At 33.6% G+C, this 12,295-nt stretch overlaps 1 protein-coding gene across 1 annotated transcript in view; it reads right to left on the bottom strand.

Moving 5' to 3' along the window:
- Positions 1-12,295, bottom strand: part of HCN1 (hyperpolarization activated cyclic nucleotide gated potassium channel 1) — a 799,285-nt gene that overhangs the window by 447,064 nt on the left and 339,926 nt on the right. Inside the window, exon 6 of the mRNA XM_057495355.1 lies at positions 9,610-9,850. Within this exon, the coding sequence (XP_057351338.1) occupies positions 9,610-9,850 (241 nt within the window). The remainder of the gene's footprint in view (positions 1-9,609; positions 9,851-12,295) is intronic.

Below are 12,295 nucleotides of genomic sequence, written 5' to 3'. Positions count from 1 at the left end.
TAGTAGGGAACAGAATTGATGAGAGAAGAATGAGAAAATGCCAGAAATAAAATCTGAACCCCAGTTCTTTCTATGCTGTGGCTGTACTTGCACTTTGTGGAAGGACTCCCACCTAGAGGCACACTTCTCGTTTTCTCTCCTGGATGCCACAAATACAGTGAAGTATGATAGTGGTTCTTAAAACTATGTGTCAAACAGAATAATAGTTTGCACAGCATTTACCCAAAGAACTCAGAGTGCCTTACTAATGTGAGCTCATTCATCATACCTGGCTGTGACAGAGGATGAACAGAGGTGAAGTAGGGCAAGAGGACCTTGGTCGGCAACACTGTTCTGAGGCTCTAAATGCCAGATGTGAGACCAGAGAGCAGCAACAACAAAAATAAAAAACCCAGGGACAGCCAAAGAAGGAACTGCAAAGTAATCTTGCTGCTCTATTCTGTTCTAGGTAAGGTACTAGCAAAATACTAAGTCTAATGATTTGGTTCCTATTTATAACTTCTGTTAAGAACTTGCGGAAGAAACAAAGAAGAGTGGCATGATGATTTCATGATTGAAGAAATGAAAAGAAATATAAATAGAGATAATTTATTAGAAATTTGATATGAAATATTATCCAAATAAAGGTGGCTCCAAAATTGCAATGCCACATTTATTCAATAAAAATTATGTGTCAGGGAATGTGCTAAGGTTGGTGATACAAATAAAAATATAAGATGATCTGTAAGTTTTTAGTATGATAGGAATTTTTCAGTCTTGTAGTTTCTTTGCATCTTTTATATAAATGTTGCAAATAAATAACCAGAAAAATTAGAGATGGAGAGAAAATAAAAAGTATAAATAATGTATACAGGAAAAAGTTTTAAAAGTATACCCATAACTTAGTTTAAGTAGGCTTTCACTGAAATATAGATAATTCTTGTCATAACATTTAAAGCATATATCATGGTGTCCATCAAGAAGCTTGGAGATGCTTCATCCAACACACTGGTTTGAGCATGCTCGGTACTAACAATCTCTCATTTAAAAACTTCTATGTAGCCATTGTTTTAAAGGTTATATCCTAGACTTTGTTATCACTGATAGCTTAACGAACCCCATACCTTCCATTCAGATCATCACTTCTTGGGCATCTAGCTCAATTTATTCTTCTGCTCTAACTCCAAGAATTTTCTTACCCCATAAAGGGCCTCCAGTTCATTAACTCCACTTTTGTTCACCATTCACAACTTTCCACATGAATTATGTTAGAGTTCTTGGTCTGTTAGTAAGATACACAACTTACAGACACATCATGGTCTACATATGTCCAGTTCTGTTTTCTAGACACCACTTTGAGCTCAGCTCCTATAACTCTCTCAATCTCTCACTTTGATCTAGCAACATTAGCCTTTGCTCCTGGAATTTACCACCTATGTTCCTACTTCATGAACTTTGTTCTTGCTATTCCCCATGCTTTTCCCTCAGATATTTATAGGGCTAACTATCTCTTTTTGTTTACATCTCTGCTCAACTATTCTTTCATTATCCTGCTTTATGATTTGTTTTCATGGCATCTACTAATACTTTAAATTATTTCATGCAACATTTATTTTTTGCTTACTGGATGTCTCCCAGTAAGTAGCATATAATATCCATGAATACTAGAGTTTCATCTTACAAGTTACTGTATGATACATACTTAGAATTCTGCCTGGGACATTAGAGATTTTCAGTATCTATATGTTGAAGGAAAAAAGGAAAGGAATTAAAGAAAGAAGAAAGGAAGAGGAGAAACAACATTTGCCTCATCTGTGAGGTAAATTAACTTTTACAGATATATGGAGTTTAGCACAGAAAAAGAATTTTTGAAAGACTGGAAAATTTCCAAGAAGATAATAAGAGAGGGCAGATAATACCCCTTTTTACCGTTCTAGATACAACTGCCTTGTAAACAAACACCTTCCCATCCCTTTTTACAGCAGTCTAGAACTGATTTACCCAATATGGTAGGTACTAGCCACATGTAGCTGTTCATATTTAATCTAACTTAATTGCAACACAATAGAATTATATTCAATTCCTCGACTGACTAGCATCAATTGCTCAATAGCTGCATATGGCAATGGCTACCTTACCGGACAGTGTTGAAGAGAGTATATTTCTATCACCACAGAAAGTTCTACTAGACAGCATTGCTCTAGATTTGACTGTTTTATATTCTAGAATTACACCTAATACAGTGAGATTAACTTAAAAACAGAAAGTAATTTAAATATTAACACTCAGAAATAGGCTGTGGGTTTGTGTTTCATTTAGTTTCAGCTTGCAATTTATCATTATTCGCATTGATCTCCTATCTTGAGATAAAGACAGTGAGTTTAACATGGTATAATAACAAAGTGAATGGGATGCTTGATGGCTTTTCTTATTTTAGTGTTGGAGAGAAAGCAGAAGAGATAGCAGTAAAGAGATAAGGGAAAATATATTCATCCATCCATCTACTTATTGTACAGATTTTCACTGAGCATCTGTGACAGTTCAAGCACTGTGCTTTGGTGCTGCAGTTTTAAATTGGAAGAAATCATACTGCCTAAGTTCAGAAAATTCATAATCTAATATGGAAGATTTCATATAAAATAATAAGGAAAGGTTCAATAATAAGTTAAGGTCAAAGTGCTATGAAAGCAGAAAGAAAAAAACATCTGCCCCTAGGAGATGAAAAAAGTAACATTTGATTGGTGTCTTAAAAAATATGAGAAGTAATGAGTTAGACTGGAGCGTAGAGAGATTTTTTTTTTTTTTAACTAAAGCGATAAACCTTTGCAAAGGCAATCTTTGCTTGCTTAAGTAAGAACTAGTGTCTTGCGCGTTGGTAAAAAGGGGGGGCAAAGATACTAATTGAGATTAGGAAAATAGGTTGGGCCAGATTGCACAGCGTTTTGGAGATTTTGTTAAAGGATCTGGATACCTACCTTAGATAGAGGGCAAAGGTCATGACAATTCAAATGAACCTTTTGGAAAGAATAGCTGCAGGATGGATGAAGAAAAACAAAGAGGATGGTGCTGGCAGCCCCCTTTTTTGGGAATCCTAGGATACAGGCATGGATTCAGAAATTGGGGCTTTAAAAGTTCAGTTGAAAAAGGTTCAAAAGATTGGTTACTCTCAAATCATTGAAACAGACACTAAGGAAAAGCCTTAAAGAAAACATCGATCTGGGAGAGAGTTTTCTCAGAGACTGTCCTTATTGGTGCTGTATATCCTGCTTCATTTTCCTCCAGTTGGCCTTGAAAGGAAGCCCTACTTCTTTTCACCCTCTGAGCTATGCATCCAAAAATGGGGAAAAGGTCTTCCATCTGTTCTTTAATACCAGAAATTCTTTTAATAGCATACAAAGTTTATCATTACAAAAGTTAGCATTCCAATAACACAAGTAAAATGTGAATACCGAAGAGCATTGGTAATCAAAATTTAGCAATTTGTTTTCAAAGAAGGAGAAAGAACATTGTTTAAATATTCAAAACAATTTTACATTCTAAAGTGAGTTATGACCTCCTAGATTTGTTTCAGCTTGCAATCAGGACCCCATGTTTTTCACTAAAATGACTTTCCCCAGTTTTTGGTGGATGTTGAAATTTGGAAACTAGGTAGAGGTGCATTTAAAAAAATTATGTGTGTGAACTAGAACTACAAGTGAAGATTGGAAAGTACACTTGCCTTATGGAGATTTTATTTTAGGTTCAAGATGTGGCCTAGACTCTCTAATTATAAAATCTCCATGTGAGCAATCACAGGAATACAAGAGCATCCAGAATTGTAACAAGGACTTCATTATTTTCTCTTTCTCTTTTTCTTTGACCTCTTCTACCTTTCCTATTTCATTAAAGAGAGAAAGACATAACGACTTCAAAACCAAATGTCTTCTTAATGTTTATCCTGATTTTCATAAGTGCCTCAGGCATTTGGATAATCCTTTATTATGTATTGATGCATTTATACGTGATGTTACAGAGCCACAGGACTGTGACTTGAGGATATAGATGCAGGTTAACAGCTCTCTCACCCAGTGATAAAGCCAAGCTTCACCCTATGGTTGTACATTATCTGGCATTTCTAGGTGAGATAAAACCTGCAAAAAGATCTGACAGAGTTGTCTTATAAGTATTGAAACAATGATTTCATTAGCATGGTCTAAAGAGACAGCAAATGAGGAAGCAAAAGGAAAAAAAAATCTACAAGATATACTGTATATCTCTGCTGCTGCCTTCTCCTCCTCATAAACATAGTGGGAGAATGGAGGTACTCAAGCTGTGAATTTACCATCAACAGATTCCCCTCACTTTCTAGAAAATCAGTATCAGCTTTTAGAAATGTACAGTGTAACTTTCCTTCTTTCAAAACATCTGCCCCATAAGTTCATATGGTATAGAAATATGAAAAAAAGCCTACCAGAAGGAAGGTAACCCCATGATTGTTACATTATAAATTACTTGGTACTGAGTGCTTCAACATCATGCCTAACACTTTGCAAGCCTTGAGGAGACTATATTTTATATAGCTAATGTTCATATTTAGGATTTTTATGCCCAAAATGCATTTGGCCAGATAATGTTCATCTGGAATGAATATCGGAGGTAAACTGTAAACTACAGATTGGTAGATGCCGCAATCCTCTTAAAAATAATGAATAGTCACCATGATAGTGATTGCCTGTGGTTTTTCAAATCTGTGGCTCTAAATTAAAAAATTCCAGATGATCATTATCTGGCCAAATGCATTTTGGGCATAAAAATCCTAAATATGCACATTAGCTATATAAAATATAGTCTCCTCAAGGCTTGCAAAGTGTTAGGCATGATTAAGCAGCACTCAATACCAAATAATTTATAATGTAACAATCATGGGAGTACCTTCCTTCTGGTAGGCTTTTTTTTCATATTTCTATACCATATGAACTTACGGGGCAGATGTTTTGAAAGAAGGAAAGTTAAGAGAATGATTCAGTTAGAACACTTTGTGCAGAAAGACAAATGACTGCTAAGAGGTGAATGGATAAAGACATTAATAATGATGAAATATGTTATATTAGAAAAATAGAATATTTCTTTAAAATCATGAACTACTGGAAACTAAGATACTTCATTTGAAATTTTAATGATGTATATGAATGGAATTTTACCTTAGTGGATAATATATTAATAATATGATTACTTTAGTAAGGTGGGCCAGGTAGAACATATGAAGAGATAACCCACCTTCAAGACTTACTATAAAGCTACAGTAATCAGGACAGTGTGGTATTGGTAAAAAAAAAAAAAATAGACATATAGATCAATGAAACAGGATAGAGACCCCAGAGGTATATCTCCATAAATATAGTCTAATGTTCAACAAAGGAGCAAAGCCAACTCAATGAAACAAAGTCTCTTTGACAAATGGTGCCGGGAAAACAAAACATCCACATGCAAGAAATATTACTCTAGACATAGCCCTCACATCTTTTACAAACATTAACTCAAAATGGATCACAGAACAGACCTAAAGGCAGAACAAAATTATGGAACTCTTAGATTAACATGGGAGAAAAGCTAGATGACCTTGGGTATTCTGATGCTTTTTTAGATACAACACCAAGGACATGGTCTATGAAAGAAATACTTAATAAACTAGAGCTTCATTAAAATTAAAAACTTCTATTCTACAAAAGACAGTGTCAAAAGAATGAGAAGGCAAGCCATAAACCGGGAGGAAATATTTGCAAATGCCACATCTGATGTAGGACTGTTATCCTAAATACACAAAGAGCACCTAAAACTCAACAACAAGAAAATAAACAACTCAATTAAAAATAAACAAAAAAATATATATGGCAAAAAAGCATATGAAAAGTGCTCCACATCATATGTCATCAGGGAAATGCAAATAAAAACAACAAGATATTACTATACATTTATTAGAATGACCCAAATCAGGAATATTTTCTAAACCAAATAAATGCTGGTGAAGATCTGTAACAACAGGAACTCTCACTCATTGCTGGTGAGAATGCAAAATAGTACAGGCACTTTTGAACACAGTTTGGCAGATTCTTATTAAACTAGATATACTCTTACCACATGATCCAGTAATCATACTCCTTGTTATGGTATTTACCCAAAAGAGTTGAAAATTTATGTCTATACAAAAACTTGCAGATGAATGTTTACAGCAAATTATTTTGTGCTATAATTGGCCAAACTTGGAAGCAACCAAGATGTCCTTCAGTAGGTGAATGGATAAAGAAACTGTGGTACATTCAGCGAATGGAATATTATCCTATAAATTATAAATAAACAAGCAGTCAATTCATAAAAAGACATGGAAGAACCTTAAGTGCATATCACTAAGTGAAGGAAGCCAATCTAAAAAGGCTGCATACTGTATGATTACAACATATGACATTCCCGAAAAGGCAAAACTAAGGAGGCAATAAAAAAGATCACTGGCTGTGGGAGGGTGGGTGGGATGCAAGAGAGAATTGATGAGCAGGGAAAGCACAGAGTATTTTAAGGGCAGTGAAAATACTCCACATGATACAATGACAGATGTATGTCACTATACATTTGTCTAAATCCATCAAATGTAAAATACCAAGAGTGAATTATAAGATAAATTATGGACTTGGGGTGATTATGATGGGCAATGTAGGTTCATCATTGGTAAAAAATGTGCCATTCTGGTGAGTGATGTTGATAAGGCATGTCTGTGGTCAAGGAGTACACGGGAAATCTCTGCATATTACTCTCATTTTGTTATAAACCTAAAACTGCTGAAAAAAGTCTTAAAAAAATTAAATGTTTTTACAGAAATAAATTGTCACATACATGATCAAATTACTTTTGACAAAGGTGCCAAGATCATTTAGCAAAGACAGTCTTTTCAACAAATGTTTCTGGAAAATTGTATATTTACAAGTAAAAGAATGAAGTTGAACCCTTACCTAGGACCATATGTAAAAATGAACTAAAAGTGGATGAAACAAATAAATGTAAGACCCAAAACTATAAAACTCCTAGAAGAAAATTTGGGCAAAATGTTCGCAACATTGTGTTCAGCAATAATTTTTTGCATATGGATCCAAAAGCACAGATGACCAAAGAAAATACAGAAAAATTGGACTTCATGAAAATTAAACAAATTTGTACATCAAAAGACACTATCAACAAAGTAAAAAGGTAACCCACAAAATGGGATTCAACATTTACAAATCATATATCTGATAAGAGATTATTGTCTAAAATATAGAGAGAACTCCTAAAAACCAACAATAGCCTGACTTAAAAATAGGCAAAGGTCTTAGATACTTCTCCAAAGAAGATATTCAAATGACCAATTAACATAAAAAAGGTGCTCAACATCACTAATCATTAGAGGATTAATGATTAATGCAAACCAAAACTACAATAAGATCTCACATCTATTAGGAGAGTAATCAAAAACAAAATATGATGAGTGTTGATAAAGATGTGGAGAAATTAGAACACTTATACACTGTTGATAAGAATGTAAAATGGTATAGTTACTATGGAAAATAGTATAGAGGTTCCTCAAAATATTAAAAATAGAACTACCATATGATCTAGCATTTCCACTTCTGGGTGTATACTAAAGAACTGAAAACAGGGTCTATGAATATATCTATGTTTGTAGCAGCATTAGTCACAATAGCTAAAATGTGGAAGCAATTCAGTTGTGTATCATGGATGAATAAATAAAATGTGGTATATACATATAATGGAATATTATTCCCCATTAAAAAGAAAGGAAGTTCTGACATATGATACAACATGGATGAACCTAGAAGATGTTGTGCTAAGTGAAATAAGTCAGTCACAGAAAGATAAATGGTCTCTGATTCCATTTATGTGAGGTATTAAGAGTAGTAAAATGATCGGAGACAGAAAACAGAATGGTGGTTGCCAAGGGCTGGGAGGAAGAGCGGAATGGGGATTTATTGTTTAATGGGTATAGAGTTGCAGTTTTGCAAAATTAAAAGAGTTCTAGAGATGGATGGTGATAGTGGTAGTACATTATGAATGTATTTAGAATCACTGAACTGTTTGTATACTTAAAGATGGTTAAGATGGCAAATTTTATGCTTGTGCATTTTACCACAATAAAAAAACTTGAAAAAACAAGGGATGTAGAAGAATATATCGTGTTAATACTAATCAAAGCTAGAATAGCTATATTAGTTTCAGACAAAGCAGATTTCAGGATAAGAAAAATTATCAGGGATAAAACAGGACATTACATAATAATAAAGGGGCCATTAGATCAAGCAGGACAAAAATCAGCAAGGATATAGTTGGCCTGAACGACCTCATCAATCAACTTGGTCTAACTGACACTTATAGAATGTTCCATCCAATAACAGCAGAATATATATTCTCTCCAAGTTCATTCATATGGAACATTCATCAAGAATCAGAGCCATAAAACATTACTTAGCAAATATAAAATAATATGATTCATACAAAGTAAATCCTCAGGCCACAGTGGAATTAAATTAGAAACTGATAACAGAAAGATAGCTGGAAAATCTCCAAATGCTTAAAACACTTCAAGTAGCATAAAGGTTAAGGAAGAAGTCTCCATAGAAATTAAACAAATATTTTGAACTATAGAAAATTAAAATATGACATCAAATTTTTGGGAGGCAGGAAAAGCAATGTTAAAAAGGAATTTATAGCATATGACATTAAATACATATGTGAGAAAGGAAAAGAAATATAAAATCAATAATCTAAGCTTCCATTTTTGCAAGCAAGAGAAAGTAGCAGTTGAAGCCTAAAGCAAGATGAATAAGGAAATAAAAAAAAATTCGAACAGAAATCAATAAAATGAAAACAGATAATAGAGAGAAATCAATGATACCAAAAGATTTAAAAAGATTAAAGAACTTTTTTCTAGGAGAGCCTAACAAAGAAAGAGAACACACAAACTATCAACAAGAAAAGATGAAAGAGTGATTATCACTAGTGATGCTGGGAACACAGAAAAGGATAATAAAAGAACACTACAGACAACTCTATGCCCATAAATTTGAAAATTTAGATAAAATGGAGAATTTCCTACAAAGTACAAACTAATGAAATTCATACAATGAGAAGCACACAGCCTGAATAACCTTATATCTATTATAGAAATTGAATCAATAATTAATAATCTTGAAAAATATGTATCATCAGAATTTTTCACTCTTGAACTCTACCAAGTATTTAAGGAAGCAATGATATAAATTCTCCATAACTTTTTTCCAGAAAATAGATGCAGAAAGAACACTTACTATTCCATTCTCTGAGGTGAGATTTATACTAATAACAAACACCAGAAAAACACATTACAGGAAAGGAAGCTGTATCTCTCATGAACTGAGACAAACATATTTTGATCAAATATTAGAAAATTAAATCCACAATTTTCTATACATTTTAATACATTTTTTATATATTAACAAGTAATTTCAGGTATGCAAGGCTGGTCCAACATTCAAAACCAAATTCAATCAATGGAACCTATCATATCAACAGGCTGAAGAAGAAAATCCACACATGATCAAAGAACTGGCACAATCTTTGTTTACTAACCTCCAAAGTAAGAGCCGTCCGTCAGCTTCATTTCTTTACTGGACTTTGTGATGACACCAGCGACTCCATGTTGAATGAAATACATTTTTTTACCCACAGCACCTTCCCGTATGATATAATCTCCAGGCTGAAACACCTCAAATCTCAATTTGCTCAGCATGGCTGTCACAAAATTAGGATCCGCATTAGCAAAAAGAGGCATTGTAGCCACTAGTTTCCGACAGTTGAAGTTGACTATCTCCTAAGATGATAAAAGTAGACAAAAATTAAGAAATGTATTAATCATACCAGGAAGAAAACATGTGCTGACATTAAAATCTACATTTAGCCTAACATTGCAGTTTAAATTAAGAACCAAAAAAACATGAATTCTACTAATCTACATATCTCTTCAAGGCCATGAACAATGTTTTGTTTTTGTGTTGAAATTATTTTCCTACACCTAGTGTAGTATAGGCATATATTGGGTATTTAATAAATGTGAACGAACCATCTATAAATCTTAATAACTTAATATTCCTCCATTATTTTTTATATAAAATAAAAACTAAAATATTTTAGTCTTCCTTTAGCTTTTTCTTAATGAAGAAAGGAAGCCACATCACTTCCTACTTGCTAAGACATTACTGCTTCTGTGCTTCATTGTGTTGAACCATCTAACTTGTACTTTCCTGACTAGAATTCTGAAATAAGGGCTCAGCTGCCAGACAAGAGCACTTTGATGTTTGTTCTTATGTTGTTCACATTAAAGGGAGGACGATGGAAAGTGTAGAGAAAGGTTACACAATGGAGACTGTAAGTATAATCTATAATTATAAATTCAATATGTTTTTGGGCTAGACCACAAAATCACTGTTTCCAAAGCCGCTTGGGTTTCCATTGGAAGTATTGGACTAGAGAGAAGTTATATTTTCCTTTCCCTGAATATTTGTTTAATTTCTGGGATAAAGCCGATTGTAAATTAGAAGATTTACAACTCTGATTTCATTCTTTGGATTCTGGTCCAAGATTAGAGATAGGGCCACCTCTCTGTACCAAAACAGAGATATGGGATCAACTGTTTTTAATCTTGCAAGTTCATATGTAACAGAATAATCAGATTCTATATTTTATCACATTGCCATTTCTCAGAAATTCTTCTCCAATGAGCCCCAAGAGAAAAGGGTTGAACCTGATTTTGTGATTTTACTTAAGAGAGAGAAACTGAAGTAAACTCTGCTAAGAGATGGGAAAGAGCAAAAAGATTTGGATGTTTTAACATTATCAAGACAGTTTCCCCAATCTTGCTTCAAAAAATGACCTGGTATTATCCCATAATAGGTAAAAACTTCCAGCTGATATATAGGGCACAAAATTTTGGGTCCACCATGAAAGAGGTGTTTTATCTTTAACATTATCTTGTGAGTTCAGCAGAGCAATCTCTAATAGTGGGGCTTCATGGTAAGATATTTAAAAATTAGCAGCAATAACCAGAAAGTGAACATAGCAACAAAAACAAAAGAAACATATTACATGTAGTATGGGGGCAGCATCATTCAAGCTCAAATAATGTACAGTTGACTCCAGACAAGGCTATATTTAGGGCAATTTATGGTCAATTTTATCTGGCGCTTAAGAGGTGAAGTGTGAATAGGGGCCCACAGTAAGGTTCAGCACACACTAAATGCTCCATAAATATGTACGCATGGATGGGTGGAAGGTAGGAAAGAGGAATGCAGGGATAGAAGGAAGGGAGTGGGGGAGAAAAGAAGGAAGATGGAGTTCCAATAGTGAAATAAAAAGTGCTCACAGAGTCTAGTTTTATTCCTATAGGGAATAAAATACTCAAATCACTTGGAATGCTCTTTCAAGCAAATAACTTGAGAAACAAGTTTTATGTGTATAAAAAATTAAATTATTTTTTCTATTCAAAATACTTCTTTATAAAACCTCATTAAGATAAAAGGTGAGCCATTCAAAGTGCTCGATGCAACTGCATGAGTCAAAAGAAGGCGGAGATATGTCATTAAAATGACCCAATTGGGTTTTGAAAGTCAATGATTTTACATGTAAAATGACATAGAAAAAGAATGTGTAGAAAATGAAAATAAGTCTGGCTGCAGAGAAAAGAATTTTTAAACAAAAATAGTAAGGAATCCTTTCATCCATGTTCTTTGCCCTATACAAATTTCTCTCTTTATTGTTCTCTCACCTGTTATTTTACAAAATAATTGGGAAGACCAGGATTATCTGGTTTTTATTTATAGGACTAACTCTTGTACTATGATGCACAGCTTATTCAGCTATACCATTAGAACTGTGATTATAACACTGCAGGCATAGTTTCATATTATTGTTATTGCTTGAAAGAGTCTACTTATTTTCTCCCTTTCTCTCCTTTACCTCCAGTATGAATACTATCTAACTGAAACTGTAAATTCTAACAAATAATTTGATAGGAAAAGATGTAGTGAGACAGAAACTAATTTGCATTTAAAAGTTCTTCCTCCTCTCATGAAATTTGCTTGCTTTGAGGGCATATAGTTCAATAGAAACAATCATGTGACTCCAGAAGCAAAACTTTTAAAAACTCCTCTCCATTAATCACATTTCTTTATAGCACATTTTCTTAAAGAGAACATATTTAATGAAGTTATTAATATCCCTTCATAAGTAAAACAACATTTTTGAAGCTCCTTTTCCATCA

This window comes from Manis pentadactyla, chromosome 2 (assembly GCF_030020395.1).
Source record: "Manis pentadactyla isolate mManPen7 chromosome 2, mManPen7.hap1, whole genome shotgun sequence".
Taxonomy (NCBI): Eukaryota; Metazoa; Chordata; class Mammalia; order Pholidota; family Manidae; genus Manis; species Manis pentadactyla.
This window is presented reverse-complemented; position numbering and strand designations above follow the sequence as displayed.